General features: G+C 42.2%; 1 protein-coding gene across 21 annotated transcripts in view; it reads left to right on the top strand.

The window, feature by feature from the left end:
• Window positions 1-27,590, top strand: part of adgrg6 (adhesion G protein-coupled receptor G6) — a 175,305-nt gene that overhangs the window by 128,119 nt on the left and 19,596 nt on the right. For 18 of the 21 annotated variants that reach the window (XM_039737806.1, XM_039737790.1, XM_039737808.1 and 15 more), the window contains 7 exons: window positions 295-401; window positions 1,676-1,803; window positions 7,710-7,978; window positions 10,406-10,508; window positions 11,212-11,495; window positions 21,848-21,949; window positions 24,392-24,538. In XM_039737806.1, coding sequence (XP_039593740.1) covers window positions 295-401; window positions 1,676-1,803; window positions 7,710-7,978; window positions 10,406-10,508; window positions 11,212-11,495; window positions 21,848-21,949; window positions 24,392-24,538 — 1,140 coding nt within the window. The remainder of the gene's footprint in view (window positions 1-294; window positions 402-1,675; window positions 1,804-7,709; window positions 7,979-10,405; window positions 10,509-11,211; window positions 11,496-21,847; window positions 21,950-24,391; window positions 24,539-27,590) is intronic. The other 3 variants (XM_039737791.1, XM_039737804.1, XM_039737797.1) reach the window with 1 other exon arrangement.

The raw sequence follows: 27,590 nt of genomic DNA, 5'->3' as shown, positions 1-27,590 counted from the left end.
TTAAAATTACACACAATCAAAGAGCAACAACTTTATGTATAGACTCAAGTATTTTAATGATTGACCAACACTGCCATGTATGCTCATATTTTAATAATATTTTATTTATTAATATTTTAACATTTATATTAAATATTTGAATAATTCTTTATTTATGGAGCCAAGTATTTTTTAGCAGTGTTGTTGCCTCATGGATTCTGTGTTCTTAATTTGAACTTCATTCTTGTTTGCTGTCTGTGGAGTTTGAAATAACTGCACATTACAAAGGATTGTCTTTTGTTTTTTCTCCACAAGATGGCAGTGGAGGGTGGAGTGGTGATGGCTGCCACGTGGGCCCTGAATCGAATGGAAACAGCACGGTGTGCTTATGTTACCATCTCACGCATTTTGGGGTGTTAATGGTAAGCATAATATCATGATAATAACTGTAATCTTCATCATCACCCACTGAATATATAAAATCCAAGTCTCTGCTGAAAATTATTTTTAAATTAATAGATAGATAGATAGATAGAGAGATAGATAGATAGATAGATAGATAGATAGATAGATAGATAGATAGATAGATAGATAGATACTTTATTAATCCCAAGGGGAAATTCACATAATTCAGCTATGTTTAGGATTTAGACTGATAAAAAAAGTTTTTGGTTGCTTCTTTGGTTTACTACATTGCTTATTAAACGAGGAAGAGTCAAAAAGTATCTGAATTTATTTTAATCGACTATCAGAAAAGACAAATCTATAAGTTTTTGACATAACTGCCCTGCTTTTCAATCCGCAATCCTTCATTAAAAAATGTTTTAGGTTGCGCTGTGAGCCACGAATGCATCATCAGACGGGAATCTTCATCTTCGTAGGGTTTCTTTCAGGGGACCAAACAGGTGATGGTCTGATGGGGTGAGATCAGGACTATAGCAACAATTAATGCTGTAATACTTCAAAACAAAGTTTTTGCAGAGTGTCAATAGTGTTGGCAGCGGTGCGCGGACGTTCAATTGTCATGCAAGAACACAATGCCATCGAATGTCTCTAGAGTATTGTGTGCAGATATCCAAACGCTTCTGTTTGTGCTTTTCTGTGAGTTGTACCCATCTCACACAAACTTTTCCATACCCAAGTCTGTCATGGATTGTTGCATAGGCAGAGCCATGGCTGATTTGCAAATGATTGGTCATTTACTGTCAATCGTCTATTCAACAGAATCATTTCATGAGCGCGCTCAATGTTGTCGTGGATGGACATCCGGTTCCATAATTGGCTGAGATTTGAACTTCTCTATCCATTCATACACACTTCTTTGCGACAAAACACTTTCTCCATACTGTGCACAAAGTCGTCGATAAATATCGGCACCAGGCACTCCCTCAGACCACAAAAAAACGGATCACTGCACGTCGCTCTTCTTTCGTGCAGATCACAAGTGGGGCACAAGTGGATAGAACTGGCGAGTTTGGTTTTGCTGACTGGCCTGTTCTCATCCAGATTCTTCTGTCCTTGTGAAGGGACGGACAAAATAGAGGACAGCCAAAGTTCGATATTTGCACTTTGTACTTTTTCTTTGTGCTCAAATATTTTGGAGAATGTGGCTTTATCCACAGTGAGGATGAGGCCGTTGGGTCCTGTAGGTTAAAAGTCCTAATCACTCTTTGATGAACTCCTCTTGTCGTTTCAGGATATTTCAGGAGCCGCCCCTCAGATTGATGCACGGAACACAAAGATTTTGACGTTCATCTCTTACATTGGCTGTGGCATTTCTGCAGTTTTCTCAGCTGCCACCCTACTGACTTACTTGGCTTTTGAGTAAGTAGCCAAGCATTTGAACTGGGCTGTGTATGAGAGGCTCTACCAGGAATGAATGGCCGTGTGTTATGTGGTGCAAATCCAACCAATACAATCTGATATCTAGCAGGACAGTTGACTTATGTCTTCTTTTATGATTATGTGTTTATACCTGACAAACTTGAAATATTCTTCATCTGACACAATTTCTTACTCCTACTCTGTTCAATGCTTGTATGGAATGGATGTTGGGCAGGGTCGTGGGGTCCAGTGGCTGCAGGGCATCTGTTGGTGAAGAAAGATTCACGGATCTTGACTTTGCTGACGATGCTGTGATCTTTGAGGAGTCAATGGAGGCTCTGATCGGGGATCTCGTGGGACTCAGTGAGGAGTCTGAGTGTCTGGGCTTGCGAGTGTCCTGATAAAAACCAAGAGCCAGGCCTTTAATGACCTTTAAAAGTTACCAAGGAAGCCTTATGTGTGCTCCTTCCATTTTGTAGAAGAGAAGCAAAGCAGTGTGATGTGTGATGTCGGTGAGACGCTCCTGTTTCAATGCAGCATTGACATTTATGTGGTGTGCTTAAAGACGAGAGAACTCTGGAAAAATCTGCCAGCTCTACATGAGCCCTACCCTGGGCAGAATTTGAACCAGACATTTTGTGAATGTTAGGGAGCTAACCAGTGTGCCACTATGCCACCTGAACATTTAGCAGATTTTAGAATTATTGACTTTATGCGATGGAGAGTCAGGCTACCCCATCCTTTTCACCATCTACATGCTTCCCCTTGGAATTGTCATTAGCAGACATGGTTTATCTTTCCATTGCTATGCCGATGACACTCAGCTTTACCTCAGGACTACTCCAACCTCCTCTATTGCTCCTCCACCAATATCTACACTGACTACCTGTCTGGAGGTGATAGAGACTTGGATGAGGCTCAACTTCCTTCAGCTGAACAGTTCATAAACAGAAGCCATCTTAGTTGGTACACCGCACCATCTCCGTTCTTCTACTATCACCAGCATCACTTTCTCTGGTCAAAATATCCCTCTTTCCACATCTGTTACCAATTTGGGTGTTATAATGGACTCACAACTCACCTTGGACACCCACATCAAACACCTCTGTAAGTCATCTTTTTACCACCTCAAGAACATCGCCAAACTACGCCCAACACTCACCCTGGTAGATGCAGAGAAGCTCGTCCATGCCTTTGTCTCTTCCAGGCTGGATTATTGTAATGCGCTCCTCATTGGGATTCCCGGTAAGAGTATCCAGAGACTTCAGTATATTCAGAACAGAATCCTGATGACGATCACATCACCACCAAACCATGAAAACTCTTCATTGGCTCCCTGTCTAGCTCAGAATAGAGTACAAGGTCTCCTTTCTCACCCATCAGTGCATCTATGGACATGCCCCTCTTTACCTACAGGAACTTCTCACTCCTTATACTTCCTCACGTGCCCTCCGTTCTGTACACATAAACACCCTCCAAGTCCCCAGAACTAAGCTCAGCAGCATGGGTGACAGGGCTTTGTCATCTGTGGCGCCGAAGCTTTGGAAAGCCCTCCCTGATTACCTGAGAGCTCCACAGTCGACTGATGTTTTTAAACGAAACCTAAAAACTCATCTCTTTAGAAAGACTTTTTGTTAAAGTATTTTTCTTTATTATAGACTCTTATTTTTCACTCTGTAGCACTTTGAGATTGCTAAAATATAAAGTGCATTACAAATAAAATTTATTATTATTATTATTTACCCGAACAAAACCAATTGCTTGGGAGAGAAGGGATGATTCTCAATATGCTCATTAGAAGAGCTGACAAAACGATCAAAATAATCCGGCGGAAAAAGCCGAAACACTGTCTATGCGAGGCCACGAGAGCAAGTGGCTTCTGATACAGGCGTCCATCCCAGATGGTGCCATCTGCATGTGCGGATCCTCTCGAGTTTTTTCATACATGCTCCATTAGCAGCCTGGAAAGGCTGACCGGTGATTGCTGCCATCCCCAGTTTGTTTGAGTCCAAAAAGCAGAATGCGTCATATCCAGACATTCATCACACCCACGGGCAGGGTCTGTTCTTTTTACCAAAGAGAGAGAGAAAAAAAGACAAACTGTACCCCTGCTGTGATCTTTGCTCATTTTGCTGCAGGTGTTGCCTACTGAAGATGATGGCCTCACTTATCACCGAAAGACTTGATTTTGAACATCATGGAAACACAAATGTGTCGCTAGGTAGTGTGTGTGTGCAATAAACACACAATAGCAAGCATCACCGCCTTTATATGTGCTGCCTTTCATATTGTGAAACCAGGTGTAAACACCAGAGGGCACTGTCGCTCCTTGAACCCAACAGACAGACACTGAGGACACAAGTTTAAAGCACCAAGACTCGTTTTATTCTTTGTTTCAATTCTTCACATTGCTCACACCGCCTGCAATTATTCTTTCTTTCTTTCTTTTCTTTTCTTCTCGACACCTCCCAGCAAGCTTTGTCCACCTTCCACCGGACTCTGGCTCGTCGACTGGGTTTTTGGGCAGTCCTTTATATATTGTCCAACCCAGAAATGCTTTTGCTCATGCCCCCAGTTCATTCACAGCACCCATGGCACCCAATAGGGTTGAGATATAGAACTCCAAGTCCCATTGTGCCCTGTGGGAATCAAGGGCACTGCTGTAAACCAGGGGAGCTGCCCTCTAGAGTCTTGAGGGAGGCGGTGCCCTAAAAAAGCTGCCTTCCCTCATCCTTCCATATCCAGGGTGTCCCAGCTGGGTTGAGCTGCCAGGTCAAGTCTGTTCTGGTTGGGGAGCATGCACAGGTACAGTGTATTGCCGCACCCACCACAACAGATCGGGATTCTGGTTAGCAACCCCCCAGGCAGACATGCGGTCCAGTCTCACCCTCTGGAAATGACCATCTATCTCCAGCAGCCAGGTGTTATGTGGGTGACCCCTTGGCCTGGTCCAGCCACTTGGGTCCTCAACAATGGCCCGGATCACCCTCAGGGAATCACAGCACATGGCCATAATGCAGTAACTGACGCTCCCTCACAATGCAGGTAACGTGCCTCATTCGGGACTCCATAAGCAACAACAAAGTCAAACCAGTGGTACCCAAGGATTCTCTGAAGAGACACAGTACCAAAGGAGTCCAGTCTTGGTCTCAGGTCACTGGATAGCGTCCATGTCTCACGACCTTATAGCAAGACAGGAAGCACCAGGACTCTAAAGACTTGGACCTTAGTCTCTAAGAAGAAATATCGGGAGCACCACACACCCCTTTACAGCAACCTCACGACCCCTCACGCTCTCCCAATCCATCTACTGACTTCACAGGAAGAGTGACATTAAAGTCTAATATCTCATTGTTGAACAAGTTAGATGAATATTTGTTTGGAATTAAAAGGCAGCAAGGTTTGAATGCACGAAAAAACAGTTTGGGAAAGTCACTACAGCTTCCATTGTGAGACAAATCAGACTAATCAGAACTGTAAGGCATGTTGGGATATAGCGGATTCAGAAAGTCTTCAGACCGCTTCACTTTCTGCACACTTTATTGTGTTGTATATTTAAAGTGAAATGAATCAGCCTGCACTAAATACCCCATAATGACAAAGTGAAAACATGGCTTAAAGGTAACAAAAATAATACGACTTATTTATAGAATGCCTTTCCCACGCTCAAGGCACTTCACAGAGTCTCTGAAAGAGCTGCAGGGTATATACGATATTGGATACAGATAGCAGTGGATATGCAAATGATTTGTGAAGCGGCTCACACATTTCCCGTTCATCTGATTTGTGAAGCGAATCATTACCCGAGAACGAGTCGCACAATTCACATTTCTTTGATTTGTGAAGGCAATCATTACCCAAGAACGAGTCGCAACACAATACAATACAGTTTATTTTTGTATAGCCCAAAATTACACAAGGAGTGTTGCAATGGGCTTTAACAGGCCCTGCCTTTTGACAGCCCCCCAGCCTTGACTCTCCAAGAAGACAGGGGAATAACTCCCAAGAAAACCTTTAGAGGGAAAAACTGGAAGAAACCTCGGGAAAGGCTGTTCAAAGAGAGACCCCTTTCCAGGTAGGTTGGGTGTGCAGTGGGTGTCAAAAAGAAGGGGGTCAATACAATTCAATACACAGAACAGAGCACACGTGATCCTCAATACAATATAATAGTGCAATAGAAATATTACAAGTGCAGAGCAGTAGATGATATCACATAACACGATTTGGATTTGTTCAGAGTCACACCATTCATGTCCACTTATAATTCTCAAACTAAGTGTTTTAATTTTTAAAAGTATGAATAATCTTTCCTTTGGCACTCCACATTGTGCTCGGGTGCATCCTGTTGGCTTTAATTCTCCTTGAGATGCTTCTAGAACTTGATTGGAGCCCACCAGCGGCCAACTGAATTGACTGGACATCATTTAGAAAGGCATGCGTGTACCTATGCATAGAGGGCCCTAAAATTCACAATGCATATGAAGACAAAATGCAAACCGTAAAGTCTAAGGAACTCTCGGTAGGCCTCCACAATCAAATTGAGGTGAGTTATAGATCACGACAAACGTAAAAACCACTTTAGAAAAGCCCATTTCTAAAACTTTTGAGTGTTCCCACTGGTATGGTGGCCTCAAAAATTCCAAAAAGGAAGAAGTGTAGAACCACCAGGACTCTTCCTAGAGCTGACAATCCACCCAAACTGAGTAACTGGGCTAGAAGGTCCATGAATACCAAGAACCCAATGGTCACTCTAACAGAGCTTCAGAAGTCTTGTGCTGAGATGGAAGAACCTGTCAGAAGGAGGGCCATCTCAGCAGCACTCCATCAATCAGTAAAGTGGCTAAACAGAAGCCATTCTTGAGTAAAATGCATATGAGGGCATATAAAGGACTCTGAGCATGAAGAAAATAGGATTTCTTGGTCTGATAAGACAAAAACCCCAGCAGCCCTTAGTAGTGCTTTGCCACTGGGCATCTTCAGGTGTTGCCACAGGGGTTGCTGGTATGCTGCGGACTTTCAAGTTGCACCAGGGGAAGCCGGTAAGAAGTTCAATCGTTTATCTTTTGTGTTTCCACGCCTCACCTCCTCCTTTGAATTACAAATCACCAATTGGATTACAGGTCCGTTCTGTGCTTGTCCTGTGCCTGGGTGTTTGTGTGATTTTGTCAGGATTGCTAAACGTCTTCGTCCGCTCCCAATTTCGACAGATCTTCATGCGACAGTTGGACATAAAATAAGACAAAACTTTCCTAACATTCGGGACGCTGTTCACTGAGCTTCTCGATCTGTTTTCACCGTCGTTGCATCTTTGGAACTGGAATGTTTGTGGACTGTATTGAGTGTTTACCGTTTTGTCACACGACTGACCGCTACAAAGAGATTTCATTATTCACATTTCCCAAATGAGTGGGCACCCACCACTGACCGCTAGAAAAAGAAGGGAAAAAAAAGAAACTAGCTTTATTGACCAAAAGAGAAACTGAACATCTGTTGCTTAAATCTCACCATTCTTATTTATAAGTGCGCATGCAGACAAGACTAATAAGATGCACATGTAATACATACGAATGGGGACGCAAAGATTCCTGGTGTTTATAGCAGAGGGGCTATGATGGCATTTAAAGGACTCTGAGTGCACGAGGGGAAAGATTCTTTGGTCCGATGAGAGAAAAAAATGAACTCTTTGGGCCAAACCCCAAGCACTGTGTCTGGTGAAGAACAGGCACTGCTCATCACCTACCTAATAGCATCCCTACGGTGAAGTATGGTGGTGGTGGCAGCAACATGCTGTGGGCATGCTTCTCAGTGGCAGGGACAGGCAGACTAGTCAGAATTGAGGTAAAGATGAATGCAGGCAAGTACAGAGAGGTGGTCTAATGATATTCCCCATTTTGATTTCTTTACAGAAAACTACGTCGGGACTATCCTTCCAAGATTCTAATGAACCTCAGCACAGCCCTCCTGTTCCTCAACATGTTCTTCTTATTAGATGGCTGGCTGGCTTCTTTCAGAATCGATGGTTTTTGCATAGCAGTGGCAGCTTTCCTCCACTTTTTCCTCTTGACGTCTTTCACATGGATGGGACTTGAAGCCGTGCACATGTACATCGCGTTGGTCAAAGTCTTTAACACGTACATCAGGAGATACATCCTCAAGTTCTGCATTGTTGGCTGGGGTAAGCTCTGTAACATACTGTACAGTATATTGTTATACGGGGTTGTCCAGATCTAATTATGCAGATCCAGATCATCTGGATGACCTTGATTTATGTTGCGGGGACGATTCCAGTTCGGCACGAACATGATTCTTCATGTCATAAGTTCGAACACTTCTCAATGGTCCGAGATTTTTCAGGTGATTTTCTATTTAATAAACTTAATAAGTTATAGTGTAATGAAAATTACATAATTAGATCTGGACCACCCTACACATCAACCTTGGCTGAGCAAAAGCTCCTATTTACAACAGTAAGAAAACAATATTTACTTAAACTTGAATATGAAGATAAATAAATAATATCACAGCGCTCAATTTCCATGAGTTATGCTAACTTCATTTTCGCCTAACGTAATGTTAGACCTGGCCAGTTGACAATGGAAAACAGGGAAATGAAAGCTTCATTTAAGAAGACACCTGGAGAAAACATTGTAAATATCAGAAGAATCCAAAGCCACGAGTCTGCAGTGTCCAATAAAATCCACAACTGTACAAAAAGTGCGGTGGAAGTAAAAAAAGATAGTTGAGCGTTAACTAGCATTGGAGAAAAGGAGCACTTAGCTTGGCTTTGAATGCTGGTTTAACATCACACGTCAGGCCTCATCAGAACAAGATCCTCTGCTCCAGAAGAGAAAGCAGGTCTCAGTTACTGAGTTCCTGGATCTTCAGATATGTGCAGGTGGCTCAGTTCGGGAGAAAACATATCCAAATCAGGAGAGCTTGTTAAATTCCAAGAAGACAGAGTTCCATTATTTGATCATTCCAATGGACAGAAAGCCATCCGCTAGGTACAGTGGCTTTGCTTTTTATCATTTAACTCAAATATTTTGTACAGCAATGCACCTCAGCGACCTGCCGTGGATTCAGAATGCATTCAGATTCCTTTACTTTTATTGTACACTTTTTTGAGTTGTGGATTTCGTTTTAAATGGATACAGTTAATATTTTTGCCCATCAATCCATACTTAATAACCCCGAAATGACAAGCAGAAAACATGTTTTCAGAAAGGTTTGCATATTTATTAAAAATGAAAGACTAAAAAAAAAAAAATCACATTGATTTAAGAATGAATCATTACCCAAGAATGAGTCACATGATTCTTGTTCATTTGATTTGTGGAGTGAATCATTACCTTAGAACAAGTTGCACGATTCTTATTCATTTGATTTGTGAAGCAAATCATTACCTGAGAAGGAGTCACACAATTTTCAGTCATTTGATTTGTGAGTGATTCATTACCTGAGAATAAGGCACACAATTCTCATTAATTTCATTTGTGAAGTGAATTGTTCAGCAAGAACGTGTCACATGAGTCTCATTCATTTGATTTGTGAAATGCGTTGTTATTTGTGGATGAGTCACAGAATTCTCATTCATATTATTTGCAAAGTGAGTCATTAGCTGAGAATGAGTCACACGATTCTCGTTCATTTCATTTGTGAAGTGAATCGTTAAGCAAGAAAGTGTCACAAGACTCTTGTTCATTTGATTTGTAAAGTGAATTATTACCCAAAAACGAGTCGCACGATTCTTGTTCATCTGATTTGTGGAGCAAATCATTACCTGAGAAGGAGTCACACAATTTTCGGACATTTGATTTATGAGTGACTCATTACCTGAGAATGAGGCACACAATTCTCATTAATTTCATTTGTGAAGTGAATTGTTAAGCAAGAATGTGTCACATGATTTTCGTTCATTTGATTTGTGAAGCAAATCGTTACCCGAGAATGATTCGCACAATTTTCCTTCGTTTGTTTTGTGATATAATTCATTACCCGAGAATGAGTCGCACGGTCCTTGTTAATTTCATTTGTGAGGTGAATCATTAAGCGAGAATGTGTCACATGATTCTTGTTCACTTGATTTGTGAAGTGAATCATTACCCAAGAATGGGTCAAATGATTTTTATTCATTTGATTTGTGATGTGACTTATTACCCGAGAATAAGTTGCACCATTTTCGTTAACTTCATTTTTGAAGTGAATTGTTAAGTGAGAATGTGTTGCATGATTCTTGTTCATTTGATCTGTGAAGTGAATCATTACCTGAGAACAAGTCATACAGTTTGTTAACCTAAGAATTTCAAACTTAGCGTCTGATTTTAATGATGTATTTTCACTATTTTGTCATTCTTCATGCTTTCAAAGAGGTTAATATTATATAATGTGAATTATCAACAGGTTTAATATTCAATTTAATAAATACTTTGTAAATTGTAATGAAATAAATTACTTTGTGATTCATTTAAAGAGAGCCCCACCACCTCCGAAAGGTTTTGCTTTATATAATTATTGAATCAAATGACTCAATTCACTTAATCGGGAAGTTCAGGAGAATCAAATGGAAATGGCCAGCACTAAAAACTTGTCTCTTTCTTTTTAGGTCTTCCTGCCATTACAGTTACTATTGTCGTTGCAATTGACCGAAACTTTTATGGAAAGAAGTTTTATGGCAAAGATGAAAATACAGGAGAATATTCTGAGTTGTAAGTTCACACATTAACTTCTCTATTTACAGTATTTGTTTTAGTCTTCAGCACAAAACATCAGCATAAAGTTTAGGCAAGCTTGAAAGTGTTTTTTTTTTTTTGCCAATTTCATATTATTTATTTTATAAAGGTGCTTTTGAGCAATAATCCTATAGTGCTTTTTATTACAATTTACAATCTCTACATATATAAAATAAGACATCCGTGCCCTTGCCTGGGCGTAATGTCGTCTGGTGTCCACAAGAGGGTGGGACTGTCCAATGAATACAAGCAGGTGTCCAGCATGAGACTGTAAACTGTGCAGCTTACTAGGGGCGGAGTCAATTGCCCTCACTGGTTGTCTTCTCAGTACTGTGGAGGGAATAGAAGAGGATTAACTTAGTGCTGGCGCCCCCTCACAACCTGGACTGCTAGTACATACCTTAGATGAGCCCGAAGATAGTGACAATCTACTGACGTGACAATGTATAATTTGTGTGTGACAAATCAATTTGATTTTTATTTGAAAGATTAACTAAAAGCAATATGAAACATTCATCTAGGCTGCTTTATCCAAAACAAACATAGCATACTTGAATTTCATTGAATATTGTCTGTCCTTTTAAAATTGTCATAAGAAAAATAATTTGGAAATTGCATAAATCATTTTTGGCACCACGTGCGTTTGAGACTTGTGTGACATATTTTGTTACTTTTTCAGCTGCTGGATTGAAAACCAAATCGTTTTCTACATCACCTGCGTCGCCTACTTTGGAATCGTTTTCCTGCTGAATGTTGCCATGTTTATCGTGGTGATGGTTCAGATCTGCGGAAGGAACGGGAAGAGAACCAACCGCACGATGAGGGAGGAAGTTCTGCGCAACCTCCGGAGTGTCGTCAGCTTGACATTCTTGCTGGGGATGACTTGGGGCTTTGCATTTTTTTCCTGGGGCCCAGTCCACCTCGCTTTTACTTACCTTTTTGCAATTTTTAACTCCCTGCAAGGTAAGTGGTAGACATGCAATATAAATGAGCCTGTTGTCTGTTTTGCATATTAAACTTCCATCCATCCATCCACCCTCTTCCGCTTATCCGAGGTCGGGTCGCGGGGGTAGCAGCTTAAGCAGAGAGGCCCAGACTTCCCTCTCCCCGGCCACTTCTTCCAGCTCTTCGGGAGAATCCCAAATGCGTTCCCAGGCCAGCCGGAGACATAGTCCCTCCAGCGTGTCCTGGGTCTTCCCCGGGGCCTCCTCCCAGTTGGACATGCCCGGAACACCTCACCAGGGAGGCGTCCAGGAGGCATCCTGATCCGATGCCCGAGCCACCTCATCTGATTCCTCTCGATGCGGAGGAGCAGCTGCTCTACTCTGAGCCCCTCCCAGATGACTGAGCTTCTCACCCTATCTTTAAGGGAAAGCCCAGACACCCTGCGGAGGAAACTCATTTCAGCCGCTTGTATTCGCAATCTCGTTCTTTCGGTCACTACCCATAGCTCATGACCATAGGTGAGGGTAGGAGCGTAGATCGACTGGTAAATTGAGAGCTTTGCCTTACGGCTCAGCTCCTTTTTCACCACGACAGACCGATGCAGAGCCCGCATCACTGCGGATGCCGCACCGATCCACCTGTCGATCTCACGGTCCATTCTTCCCTCACTCGTGAACAAGACCCCAAGATACTCCTCCACTTGGGGCAGGATCTCTCCTCCAACCCTGAGAGGGCACTCCACCCTTTTCCGGCTGAGGACCATGCTCTCGGATTTTGAGGTGCTGATTCTCATCCCAGCCGCTTCACACTCAGCTGCAAACCGATCCAGAGAGCTGAAGATCACGGCCTGATGAAGCAAACAGGACAACATCATCTGCAAAAAGCAGTGACCCAATCCTGAGTCCACCAAACCGGACCCCTTCAACACCCTGGCTGCGCCTAGAAATTCTGTCCATAAAAGTTATGAACAGAATCGGTGACAAAGGGCAGCCCTGGCGGAGTCCAACTCTCACTGGAAACGGGCTCGACTTACTCATATTAAACTTGTTACTCTGAAAAAGGCGGTGCAGATGTGAGTCCCGCTGCTTCACAAAAGTGGTATCCCAGGTTTGAACTTCATGCCTAGTCACGGTCTGTGTGGAAAATGTACGCATTGCATGTGTTGATCTGATTTTCCTCTAATAACTTAATGAGGTACACATTACGGTAATTGGTCATTTCAAGTTTGCATCCACACTACGACTTTTTCACTTACAAGTCTGCTAGGCGATCTTGGGGAGCACCTACCTTGTGTAGTGAGATTTTACCCTAAAGAGATCACGCCAGTGAACAGGATGGTGCATTCTAGTGGATCTTCTTGTAGAAAATAAAAAGCATGTCATATTAAAAAGAAATAAACCCACTGTGCTGTCCTATGGCAATGCGGCTGACAGGAATAAATAGAATTAATTTCACCTATGGGCCACAGATTGCTAGCATCACACAGGTAGGCCTTCTGACCCAAAACACCTTTAAAGCTACCAAAAAAACTCTTCAGTAAGTTTCGTCGGTGCAATTCATTTTTGAGTCAGCTTTGTGAATCGGCAAATCAACACTTGCCTGTTTCGCTCATCGCTATTTTTGGAATGACAGGATGCAGCAATTAAATTTCTGGGGTGCCAACCGGATCAATATCAAACAGCAAATAACCAAAATAACACTTGTTGGCGGGGAATTCAAAATAATGAGAAGATGTTGTTGCTCCGTCTTGTGGGTTGCTCAAGCCAGTAATGATGTCTCCTTCCGGGATGCCCAGGGGTTGTTATGGCAGCTGGACCTGAAGGGGCAGAGTTAAATGCCTTCACGGACACTGTGGGAACAGAAGGGGATGACAGCACAGCATTCCCCCCCCCAATTAGGTTATGACATATCTCGACTGAACCTGCAAGGATGTCCTCCGATGTGCATGTGGGACACTATGTACAGTGATCCCTCCTCGATCGCGGGGGTTCCAGAACCCCCCGTGAAAGCTCAAAATCCGCGAAGTAAAAACCATACGTTTATATTGTTATTTTAATATTGTCACGCTTGGGTCACAGATTTGCACAGAAACACAGGAGGTTGTAGAGACAGGGACTTTAAAACACTGCAAACAAACATTTGTCTCTTTTTCAAAAGTTTAAACTGTGCTCTATGACAAGACAGAGATGACAGTTCCATCTCACAATTAAAAGAATGCAAACATATCTTCCTCTTCAAAGGAGTGTGCGTCAGGAGCAGAGAATGTCAGAGAGAGAGAGAGAGAGAAAAGCAAACAATCAAAAATCAAAGGTGCTTTTTTAAGTATGCGAAGCACCGCCTGACAAAGCAGCTGCAAGGAAGGGTGCAACGTGAAGGTAGTCTTTCAGCATTTTTTAGAGGAGCGTCCGTATCCTCTAGGCCAGTGTGCGAACAGCCCCTCCGTCAGGAGCAGAGAATGTCAGAGAGAGAGAGAAAAGCAAACAATCAAAAATCAATAGGTGCTGTTCGGGCTTTTAAGTGTGCGAAGCACCGTGAGGGAAGCATATCGTATATCTTTGAGGAGTTTTATTTAATACGTAATATGTGCTCTGATTGGGTAGCTTCTCAGCCATCCGCCAGTAGCGTCCCTTGTATGAAATCAACTGGGCAAACCAACTGAGGAAGCACGTACCATGAATTAAAAGACCCATTGTCTACAGAAATCCGCGAACCAGCGAAAAATCCATGATATATATTTAGATATGCTTAAATATAAAATCTGTGATGGAGTGAAGCCGTGAAAGTCGAAGCACGATATAGTGAGGGATCACTGTATTACTTCTAATAACAATAATAATTCTTGACAATCAAAGCACTTCAGAAAGTGGACAGCCACTTCAACCACCACTAAGGGCCGCTTTATACTCCGTGTTCAGAACACATACACGCACGCATCATGGCTGCCATGCATTCCTAGCATTCATTATGTCGTGTTATCTGAGCACGTCCTCAGAAGTTAACACAACGCGTGCACGAGTTGCAGTACCAGCAAAAAGTTGGGGGGTGCAGATTAAAGTTGGAACTTGACGTCAGAGTCTCCGTTTACTATCTACATGTGACAGAAAACCGCTTTGGAGATCATCTAGGATAGATGTGCACGCTTTGATGTTTGATGAACAGTTCGATGTGGTGAAGCATAATGCCGACATACAAATGCATTTGTGGTGCTTTTATATTCAAGTGTTGCATATTCTCCATCGTAATGAAACGATACATCTTATTTTTTTTTGTACTTTCGCAATAGCATCAGAATGTACGACGGCATTTTAGGCTACAGAGAAAAAATGAAGGACATGGTGAAAAGGTGTATTTAAAGTGGAAATTTCGGCTTTAATCTCGAAATGTCCACTTTAGCCTCATAGTTTACTTTATCATTAAAGCAGACCGTCGTAAACGTCGTCCTAAAACCGACCCAGTTGTTAATCGCTGCGTGCTGCTGGGGCTTCCTCCTGACCTGACAGCAGCAATCGCCACACAGAACTCAATCCATTTATAATATTCCAGCTCTCTGCACATTTAGAATCCTTAGATTTACTAGCCGAGCGGTGTAAGAATAGGAACGGAAAACGGTGAGAAAGGAATTCAGAAATCAAGAAGAAATAAATACTTCTTGAAAGACGCAGTGTGCATGTAGAATTTCCGGCCAAGTAGGATTACATGTGAAAGTGATAAATAAATCAGGCTTTCCGAATTTACATACTATGGCCGTGGCATCCTGATAGTTTTTTGCATGTATTTTGGACTTCCTGAAAATGTGGACAGTAATATGATCATTTTGCCTACACGTACGTTGTTATTTTCAGCGACTGCTTGCAGTGCATCTGTATTCAAACATTGCATTGTTCCACGCGCAGATCTTCTTGATGTAATCTGAGATAGTTGAGACGCGCGCCCTCTGTTTTAACATACATATCTACGACGTACTGTTGGAATAGTTTGCCGCTGGAGTGCAAAATACTAAATGTATTCCTCATTGCTAATCTGTACGCATAAAATTGGCATTGAGTAAGCTTTATTCGCTTGGCGGTTCTTTTATCGGGAACATGTTGTAAATCTTTGTGCCAGCCAATGTCTCTGTAAGGGAATAAAAGTGGGTAAACCATAGGATCGCAATTCATATTAAGCTTGGAAATCTGTTTACAGGAGTTGCGTATGGGATAGATTCAAATGTCCCTTTTCGGTGTTTCGCCATCTTCTCCAACGAAAATCGCTGCAACGTCGGGGCATTGTATCGTTGTAAATCCTGCCTAGGGTTTTCTTTGATTCGTACAGATGCTATTGGATTGGACTGAGCAATTTCATGCATGTGTTTGTATGGTTTAGCGAAGGGGTTGATGGTTCTGAGCATGGAATCTAGCTGGAGAAGTACATTTTCGCTGCATGCAGAGTTTGCTTTATTTTGTAAGCGTACTGCAGTAGCTTGCGCTGTGTCAAAAACATACAACTGTCCATATCCTGGAGAAGTAGAAGTGTTCGCATATAGTGGAGAGATTTGGTGATAAACTTGTCCATGTATTTTAAAACAGTATGGTCCGTGGCCAGGAGGAAGAGTTATCTATGCACCCATGGAAGCAAACGCTAGAGAAGTGTTCACGATAATTTTTAGCTTCTGATGTTTACTGCGTAAGAAGCTGTTGTAAAGACACAGGTGGCTCCCGCGAAAGTGGTAAAGCTACTTTACTGTTGTGGCAGCACCTCAAGTACTTGTTGGATGTATTACGCTCAGCAAGCCAGTATAGTGCATGACATGGAAGACGACCAATAGGAATCGAGAAATGCCATGTCGGCTGCGTGTGGGCGGGACCAGTTTTGAAGTGGAAGCAGGACGAACCAGAAGGGAAATAAATATAAGCGATACAGTACTTGATATCACTTTCATGATGAAGTACAATACATTAAAATATGTACTTTATATTACATTTTACAGATAAAGTGTTAACTTCATTTAAATAATGAATACCGATAATAATTACATGTTGTGGCGGAGCGGTAGGGCTGCTGTCTCACTAGGAGTCGCATCACTGGCATTCCTTGCTTGGAGTTTGCGTGTTTTCCTGGTGTTGTTCCACGGTGTTCTCCAGTGTCCATCCAAAGACATGCAGGTTTGGGGATTTGGTGATACTAAACTCATGCCAGTGAGTTCACCTTACGATGAGCTGATGCCCCATCCCGGGATTTTGTTTCGGTCTCGTGCTTGATGCTTGCTGGAAATCCCCGGATTGATGGCTGTAATTATTAAACATCTTTTTTAGAGATATTGTGGCAAGTTGTCCTTGGAATTGAGTGGATGATTCAGGCAATTCACAACACAGCGGAGCCGAATGTTGTTTTCTCACCATGATGATATCTCGCACTGCCACCTGGTGGAATCTTCCAGTATGCGCTCAAGTATAAACAGTAAAACGGTTGCATAGAGCCCACGTCACGTCATGTGAAGTATAAACCTGGCCTAATGTGTGTCATCCACACCTGGATGATTTGACAGCAGCCATTTTTGGCAGCGGTATGTTCACCACACATGAGCTGTTAGGTGGTGAAGGGGTGAGAGATAGTTAGCCACTGATTAGGGTTATGATTAAGGGGCCAGAATGACTAAGCTGTGGTGGTCAGTATAGCCAGGACATCAGGATACACCCTACTCTTTATGAAGGATGTTCAGGGAACTTTAATGACCACAGAGAGTGAAGACTTCGGTTTTACATCTCATCCAAAGGAAGGTGCCATTTTTACACTGCACTGGGCATTGAGATCCATACACAAACCACAGGGTAAGTACCCCCTGCTGGCCTTGCCAAAACGTCTTCCGCCTTAATAAAGAGAAAAGTATTGTGGTCATGGAAGGTATGACACGGCATCCAAAATAAATGTTGGGGCACCAACTGGGTCACCCTGTTTAATAAAGAAGATGGTATAACAGAAATGGTGTGCTATAGCCACACTCAAGTAAAAATATAAGGCTACACTGCCTTTTCAATTGACGTGGTCAGGTCTGGGGTTGAGCTCCATCCTGGGCTGAGCTCATGTCCAAATGAGACCCCACCTTCTGGGAGCTCCTCGAATTTATAGATGGGAAGAGGTGAAGTCAGTTGCCCCCCATTGGCTGCAGACCCCCAGAGCTCCACTCCACTGAGGAGGTTGTCGCTTGCATATTAAACGTCAGTGATAACACCTGGTTACACTATGGTTAGGATTAGGGTTGAGGGAGGGTCATTGGGCTCAAGTCAAGTAAACCAGGTGACAGAGTCCTGCAATCCAACTGGCTGTCCAGCAGAGCTACTGACTCACAGAGATGCAGAGGTCTGCGACTGGACCCATCTCCTCACTAGATGTCTTTCTCGATGCCATATAAGCAGAAAAATACGATACCGTTGGTGACAGTACCGCCGATCTCATCCCAAAGGGGTATTGCTTACCTTGGATGAGCCTAGAAGGTGACCCTCAGACATGCATGTGTGACACTGTCTATGTGTCCATCTGGCGATGCGTCACAAGCACTTTTAGTAATAAAATGCATTGCACTGTCATTCCAACAGAGGGTGCAGCGCAAATCTTAGCACTGCTTTTACAAATCCCATACCAAATGGCACATAACAGAGATGGTGCACTGCAGGTGTTAATGCTGAGGTCTTCGTTGATTACTTAGATTTCAACCCGTGTTAGAAGGGTAGCACAGTTAGTCTTTATACGAGGTGCAATTTGGACTGCTAATCAGCAGACTAAAATAGTGAGTCTTCAGCCTGGAGAGTGAAGGGTCCCATGAGAGCTGAATTTGTTTCCGACGCTCTTATAAATAAAGGTTCTAAAATGGCACTTTGCTGGGTGGTGTGGTTCATCATAGAATCGTTGTTTCATTCTGTGAAGGGTTCTTTGCATATGAAGTTGGTTATTTGGGCTTTGTAAAGGTTCCTAATATGTGGAGAAATAAAAAATCATTAATGTATATTGGGATAAAAGAAATTGTGAACATGGCCTGTGTGATTGCGTGTAGCAAGATTCTTTTTAATGTTCCTTTAACGTCAGGGAGCCAGTGGTATTTTATAAATCTGCTATCATCTATTCATGATCTAAATAAATGAAAGATCTTTCTGCAAATGCAATGGGGAAGGTTCTTTAAGAAACCAAAAATGGTTCCCTGTGAAGAACCGCTGTGGCACCTTGATTTTGTAAGAATGTACTTTGTGCCCATTGCTACCCCATATGGCCAACTAGGTTTGAAAATGAGAATGTTATTTTATCCTGAAGAAAACAAGAAACCATTGCTAAGGTGTGTATATATATTTTTTTAATATTTCTTTTGCCCATATGGAAATAGTTGTGGGCAGACAAGACGAACAGTTTCTCAGTGGCTTCTATAGAAGAAACCACTTGTACAATAAAGCCATTTCTACTTAATGAGACTTCTAAATATGTGAGTTTCCATCTGCAGTGTAAAAGCAGGCTGTTAGCTCAATGATGACTCCATCCTGAAAGTAAATGTGGGTGGGTGAGTGTGATTTGACCCCCCCAAAATGCTGTCACATGTTTTGGATTCCTCTAATCCAGAAAAAAAATTGCATCTATGGGTTATTGTTAACAGTTTTGAACAAGACAATGTAATACCCAGTTTTTCCACTAGAGGTCAGGCAAAGACCTGATTATTCCAGCATTTTATTGGCTAGTGGATCTCCAAGCATTTATCCTTCACCAGGAGAAAATCTGGAGTAGGAAAACAAAAGGGAGAATTTCAAGTATTTGATCTGATTGCTGGGCGGCACGTTAACATAGTTGGGTGGCACGGTGGTGCAGTGGTAGCATTGATGCCTCACAGGAAGGAAAGCAGGGTTACGTGTCCCAATGTCTGAGTGGGTTTCCTCCTACTGTCCAAAGACATGTGACTTGGTAACACTGAATTGGTCCTGGAATGTTTTGAATTATTGTTTCTCATTGGCTGAGCTTTCAAATTAGCAACTTCCTTTTAGTATATGACATGCCTTATGGAAACAGGAGTATTTCAGGAAGTGACATTAAGTTTATTTGGATTGGCAGAAAATATGCAATATGCATCATCACAAAATTAGACCGGTGCGTAAATGTGGGCACCCCAACAGAGATATGGCATCAATACTTAGTTGAGCCTCCTTTTGCTCCTTTGAGCCTCTAGACGCCTCCTATAGCCTTTGATGAGTGTCTGGATTCTGGATGGAGGTATTGTTGACCATTCTTCCATACAAAATCTCTCCAGTTCAGTTAAATTTGATGGCTGCTGAGCATGGACAGCCTGCTTCAAATCATCCCATAGATTTTCGATGATATTCAACTCAGGGGACTGTGACGGCCATTCCAGAACATTGAACTTCTCCCTCTGCATGAATGCCTTTGTAGATTTCGAACTGTGTTTTGGGTCATTGTCTTGTTGGAATATCCAACCCCTGAGGAACTTCAACTTTGTGACTGATTCTTGAACATTATCTTAAAGAATTTGTTAATGTTGGGTTGAATTCATCCGACCCTCGACTTTAACAAGGGCCCCAGTCCCTGAACTAGCCACTCAGCCCCACAGCATGATGGAACCTCCACCAAATTTGACAGTAGGTAGCAGGTGTTTTTCTTGGAATGCCGTGTTCTTCTTCCACCATGCAAAATGCTTTTTGATATGACCAATAAACTCCATTTTTGTCTCATCAGTCCAAAGTCCACTGTGTTCCAAAATGAATCTGGCTTGTCTAAATGAACATTTGCATACAACAAGCAACTCTGTTTGTGGTGTGAGTGCAGAAAGGGCTTTATTCTCATCACCCTGCCATACAGATGTTCTTTGTGCAAATTGTGCTGCATTGTAGAACGATGTACAGAAACACCCAATCTGCAGCGAGATGTTCTTGCAGGTCTTTGGAGGTGATCTGTGTGTTATCTGTAGCCATTCTCACAATCCTGCTCATGTGCCGCTCCTGTATTGTTCTTGGCCTGCCAGACCTGAGCTGGTTTAACAGCAACTGTGCCTGTGGCCTTCCATTTCCTGATTCCATTCCTTACAGTTGACACTGACAGTTTAAACCTCTGAGATGGCTTTTTGTAGCCTTCCCCTAAACCACGAGACTCAACAATCTTTGTTTTCAGATCTTTTGAGAGTTGCTTTGAGGATCCCATGCTGTCTGTCACTCTTCAGAGGAGAGTCAAAGGAAAGGAAGCACAACTTGCAATTGACCACCTTAAATAACTTTTAACGCTCATGATTGGACACTCCTGTCTATGAAGTTCAAGGCTTCACGAGTTAATCAAACCAAGTAATCAGCATTGAGCAGCGACAGGCATTCAAATCAGCACAATGACAAGGGGACCCACATTTGTGCACAGCCAGTTTTTCACATTTGATTTAATTTCATTCAACTAAATACTGATTCACTAAAAATCTTTGTTTGGAAAACACCCTCCAGTACTCGGATGTTCCTAGGAAATGAAAGCCACACCACTGTTATCTTTTTTGTTAAAAGGAGAGTCAATCATTATGCAGGCTGAGAGGGGTTCCCAAACTTTTTCATGTGACTTTATGTGTGTCTGTGGTCACCCTATGTTGGATGGGCACCCTGTCCAGGGTTTGTTCCTGCCTTGCACCCTGTGCTAAGCTAATTCATTAAGACAAATGTTGTTTCTGTATTCCTCTTTTATCAGTTGAGCGTCTTGTATTGTAATCTGTTACTGCGGTGGGTGCACTGCAGTGAGTGATTTGTGTAAGTAGTCAATTTATTTATTTACAATAATAATTTTATTTCAGTCATCATTCTGCTTGTGTTGGTGTGCTCCGTACTTGTTGTGTGGTTAATAGGGAAGTAGTATTGGTCACACCCGCTCTGGATCATTTATTTATTTATTTGTTTTATTTTTTCTGATGTTCTAGGGATGTGTAATGCATATTTATAATTGTGTCATCCTGGAGGCAGGAAAAGGGTCAGAAGGAGCGGCACAACCTAAGACAGGAACCCACCATTCCATGCCAGGACCCACTCACCCTCATACTCACCCACGCTAAATCAATTCAAAGTCATCTGTAGAATATGGGAAGAGCCCCCCCATATCTGGAGAAAAGCCACATCAAGACATCAAGAAAACATGCATACCCCACACAGATAGTTTTGGTGGCTGGGATTCGATTTGAACCCCTGAAGTCCTTAAGTAATCCGAGATAGAAGATTCTAACAAGTCCCCCAGGATAAACATCCAATATAAATAGTTAGGCAACATTCATCAAAATACAGACGCGGCGCTCACTGTGCAATAGCAACTGTTGGGCACACAGCCCTGGGAACGCCACCTTGTTAATGCCTTTGCCTGTTTTTGTTTTTGTCCGTTGCCAGGTTTATTTATATTTGTATTTCACTGTGCGCTGAAAGAGAACGTTCAGAAGCAATGGAGGAGATATCTGTGCTGTGGTAGATTCCGTCTGGCGGAAAATTCAGGTAAGGGTCGGGGGCACACTCTGTAGTCATTATACTACTAATAATAATACATTGTATTTATATAGCACCTTTCCCATGCTCAGAATGAGGCTTAAAGTTGGAAAGTACCTGATCGTTTTCTTGTTGGCAATTTCAATTTTCAATTCATGCGGAAATTTCACTAATAATACATTACTCTGATAAACTCTGTATAATATGATAGAAAACGTAAACCCATAAAAGGTAACTGATGTGTTGCTCCTGTGCAGCACTGTCAACGCTGTCAGATGGGGGGCCTGGGCATGAAAACATGCACTTGAAGCCTAAAGCCATCATGAACACGTTAGGGCAAGAGGGGCAAATTAAGTGAAAGCAGAAAGTCTGTTGTCCCCTCCATGCAAAATAGAATGCAGTGTTATCAGGGAGGTTGAAAAATGTGGGGTGTTGATTAGGGAATATTAGGAATAATTAAGGGGATGAATGATTGAAAGACTTGACATGCTGTAATGATGTCACAGGTCCCACAGTGGGGATGTGCCAGTCCTGCTAAGGATGGCACTTCCAATGTTACTGAATCCCCGGCACCATTTATATCCAGTTTTGCCAACTATAATCAGGAGGTCAAGCATCTGGACTTGCATCCATATCATTGAGTTCAGGAGTTTCATTGTTCAACTCAGCACGTGGTCATGAAATCTCCATTGTTGCACAGAATGGGTCGTACTGAAGTGCTCAGTGACTCTAAACGTAACACTGTCATCAGATGCCCCCTTTGCCACAAATCATTACATCACATTTCTGCCCCGGTCAACTGTTGGATTGTGAAGTGGAACCACTGAGGAGCGACAACAGCTCAGTCACAAAATGGCAGACCACGCAAACTCACAGAGCGGAGACACAAGCCTACGATGACTATGTGCAAGTGGTGTGAATCACACCGCCATTGGACTGTGGACCTCAGGAGACATGAAGAAATGCATCACCTGTCACTGTCTGGCAGTCTGAAGGACAAATCTAGCAGATGCCAGGAGGACTGCTGCCTTCTGGATTGCATGGTGCCTCCTGTAAAGTAGGGGCTCTTTTTCGGGGTCCGGATTTCGACTCCTTGGTTTCACTGAAGAGTGCTGTTAATGCTACATCATACAAGGACACTTTAGATAAATGTAGGCTTCCAGCTTTGTGGCATCCGTTTAGGGACACAGCTCCTGTGCACAAAGTCAGATCCATAAAGTCATGGAGGAACTCGAATGGCCTGCACAGAGACCCGACCTCAGCCCTACAACAACAACAACAACAACAACAACATTTATTTCTAGAACACGTTTTCATACAAATGCTGTAGCTCAAAGTGCTTTACAAGACGAAGAAAGGAAAATATAAAAATAAAATACGGCATTGCTAAGTAACAAAGAATAAAGTAAGACCTCAGACTGGGCTGAAGGTTCACCTTCAAAGAACAAAGCAAAGACAACACCAGAGTGGCTTAGGGACAACTCTGTGAAGATTCTTGAGTGGCCCGACTTGAGGCCGGACCTCAACCTAATCAATCATTGCTGGAGAGACCTGAAGATGGCTGTCCTCTGGTGGTCTAAATCCAACCATGAAAGGATCTATAGGGAAGAATGGCAGAAATTCCCAAAATCTGGGTATGTAAAGCTTGTCGTGTCACAAACAAGAACTCAATTCAACTCAACTAAACAACAGAATGTAACAAAGTACTGAATTGAAGGGTATGAATACTTGTGTCAATATGATAATTCAGTTTTATCATTTTTAATAACTTTTACAAAATTTCTAAAATGTTGTTTTCATTTTGTCATTCTGGGATATTGAGTGTTGCTTGCTGAGGGAAAATATAATTAAATGATTTTAGCATAAGGCTGCAATATAATAAAATGAAGGCTTTCTAAAAGCACTCTATTTGGCCAGGTGACCTTCGAAGCCATGAAACAGTATAGTTTAAAATGTGTTTAGCTGCTTCTCTTTTCATTTGGGATTCCACCATCTCTGTTTTTGTGCCATTCCCATGTATTGCACTGGAGACTGTATCCTTTGCTTGGTGGCATGGTTGCCTCAGATGGTGCCCAGGAAATCTGCCATTGCTTCTTCAGTTTGTGCAAATCAGCCAGAACACCAAAGTTTGATAGTTAGGATTTTGTCATCGTCAGCCAGTCATGTTGGTATTGTGCACTGGCAGTTGTCTAGTTAAAGGTGCAGCAAAGAAAATTGGCCAACGGTTCACACCTGTACAGTGCTGCATGCCCACATGGCAAACATCTGGGGGGGTTTTCCATATGCCATAGAATTTGTGTTATCCAAAAAATACAAAGTACTGCCAAAGAATAATTGTAAAATGAATCCACAGAGAAGAAAAGTATGAAAGAATAATTTAACTCTTTAAGGAAAAAAATGAACAAAGATAAGTTAACGGCTTTTTTTTTCTATTGTTTTATCCATTTGCAGACTGGAGTAAAACAGCCACCAATACAAAGAAAGTCAGTTCTGATAATTTGGGAAAATCGTTATCGTCCAGCTCCTTTGGATCGTCTTCAGCCAACTGGCAGGCCAAATCCAGCTTCAACCCCTTTGCCAGGCGAAAGGGTAAGACAGGTAATGTCTGGGGTATATGGGGGGGGATTAGAATAGAAATGAGGAGGCTCAGCTTCTGTGTTATTCAGTAGGAGGGCATGCAAGTCCAAGGAGATCACACAAATTCATGTCAAGATTTCAACGCATTTTTTGAAACTTTTAATTATATTGTGTGTAGAGGATGAAAAGCCCAAAATCCTACCTGATATATTGATAAGTGTGTGCGTATGTGTGTGTGAATGTATAGACATATATTCATTTATATACAGGGTGGGCCATTTATATGGATACACCTTAATAAAATGGGAATGGTTGGTGATATTAACTTCCTGTTTGTGGCACATTAGTATATGTGAGGGGAAACTTTTCAAGATGGGTGGTGACCATGGTGGCCATTTTGAAGTCGGCCATTTTGGATCCAACTTTTGTTTTTTCAATAGGAAGAGGGTCATGTGACACATCAAACTTATTGGGAATTTCAAAAGAAAAACAATGGTGTGCTTGGTTTTAACGTAACTTTATTCTTTCATGAGTTATTTACAAGTTTCTGACCACTTATAAAATGTGTTCAATGTGCTGCCCATTGTGTTGGATTGTCAATGCAACCCTCTTCTCCCACTCTTCACACACTGATAGCAACACCGCAGGAGAAATGCTAGCACAGGCTTCCAGTATCCGTAGTTTCAGGTGCTGCACATCTCGTATCTTCACAGCATAGACAATTGCCTTCAGATGACCCCAAAGATAAAAGTCTAAGGGGTCAGATCGGGAGACCTTGGGGGCCATTCAACTGGCCCACACGACCAATCCACTTTCCAGGAAACTGTTCATCTAGGAATGCTCGGACCTGACACCCATAATGTGGTGGTGCACCATCTTGCTGGAAAAACTCAGGGAACGTGCCAGCTTCAGTGCATAAAGAGGGAAACACATCATCATGTAGCAATTTCGCATATCCAGTGGCCTTGAGGTTTCCATTGATGAAGAATGGCCCCACTATCTTTGTACCCCATATACCACACCATACCATCAATTTTTGTTGTTCCAACAGTCTTGGAGGGATCTATCCAATGTGGGTTAGTGTCAGACCAATAGCGGTGGTTTTGTTTGTTAACTTCACCATTCACATAAAAGTTTGCCTCATCACTGAACAAAATCTTCTGTGTAAACTGAGGGTCCTGTTCCAATTTTGTTTTGCCCATTCTGCAAATTCAGTGCGCTGATCTGGGTCATCCTCGTTGAGATGCTGCAGTAGCTGGAGTTTGTAAGGGTGCCATTTGTGAGTAGCTAATATCCGCCGAAGGGATGTTCGACTAATGCCACTCTCCAGTGACATGCGGCGAGTGCTACGCTGTGGGCTCTTGCTGAATGAAGCTAGGACAGCCACTGATGTTTCTTCATTAGTGACAGTTTTCATGCGTCCACATTTTGGCAAATCCAACACTGAACCAGTTTCACGAAACTTAGCAAGCAGTTTGCTAACTGTAGCATGGGAGATGGGTGGTCTCGTAGGGTGTCTTGCATTGAAATCTGCTGCAATGACCCGGTTACTGCGTTCACCAGACATCAACACAATTTCTATCCGCTCCTCACATGTTAACCTCTGTGACATGTCAATGGCTGTAAACAAAGAGAAACTTGTAAATAACTCATGAAAGAATAAAGTTACGTTAAAACCAAGCACACCATTGTTTTTCTTGTGAAATTCCCAATAAGTTTGATGTGTCACATGACCCTCTTCCTATTGAAAAAACAAAAGTTTGATCCAAAATGGCCGACTTCCAAATGGCCACCATGGTCACCACCCATCTTGAAAAGTATTCCCCCTCACATATACTAATGTGCCACAAACAGGAAGTTAATATCACCAACCATTCCCATTTTATTAAGGTGTATCCATATAAATGGCCCACCCTGTATATATATATATATATTCAGTTATACTACTAACTATGCTGACCTCATATTAATGTTTGCAGTGCACCATTTATTGGAATGTATTTCATAGTGCATGTAGTGATAAAAAATGCATTGCATTTGTCATTTCAACAGATGGCGCATCACAAAGCTTTCCATTCATAAATGTATGTTTATTGTTGGAATGACAAATTCTATGCATTTTTGTCTGTTACAGTATATTCCATTTGGTGTGGGCTTCGTATAAATGGTGTTAATGTCTGTTGGAATGACAAATACAATACATTTTATTACTACAAATTTTTGTGATGCGCCATCTGTTGGAATAACAAAAACATAGCAACCGGATGGACACACAGATACATAGACACTTGTCCTTTTATTAAGGGGTAAAATGACTAAGTGTATTTAGTGTCATGTATATCCACCAAGTACATCCAGAGTTTATTTATATATAATGTCTTGGTGTTTGTAAGTGTATATGTTTATAATATATGCACAGTGATTAGCACTGTCGCTCCACAAGTGCAGTGTTCATACTTAAGTTTTTATTTGTATATATTTGTACAGTCTCTGTGTCTACATATTTTTTCAGGGTTATTCCACATTTTCTTTTCTTTCACCTAAAATGTTGATTGGTGATTCTAAATAGTCTCCGTGTCAGTGTGCGTCACCCCTGAGATCAAGTGCTGTCCCATCCAGGGTTGCCTGTTGCATTTCACACAGTGGTGTTGAGATAAGCTGTAGTTCCTGTGACCTTAACATCAATTACACAGGTTTGAGAATGCAGTTTCAGTGCTTTTCTAGCAGCCATACCACCTGCACTTTAGAAGAGCGCATCCATCTGAAGCTGAGCATGGTCAGACTCGGCCAGTACTCTGGATGGGAGACCAACCAGGAAAGCTTGGGTTGCTGCTTGAAAAGGTGTTGGTGAGGCCAGCAGGGAGTTCCTGCCCTGTGCTCAGAATATGGATCCCAAAGACCCAGTGCAGTGACGAGGGAACACTGTGTTTTAAAACCGAGGTCCTCACTCTTAGTGGTCAAAAAAGATGCCTAGGCTCCTTCATAAAGAGTGAGGTGTGTCCCGATGTCCTGGCTAAATTGTCCTAAATGGTCCAGTCATTCTGGCTGCCTAATCAACCCGTTGTGTCTAATT

Source organism: Polypterus senegalus, chromosome 16, assembly GCF_016835505.1.
Source record: "Polypterus senegalus isolate Bchr_013 chromosome 16, ASM1683550v1, whole genome shotgun sequence".
NCBI lineage: Eukaryota > Metazoa > Chordata > Cladistia > Polypteriformes > Polypteridae > Polypterus > Polypterus senegalus.
The sequence above is the reverse complement of the archived record's forward strand: the minus strand, read 5'-3'. Positions and strand labels throughout refer to the sequence as shown.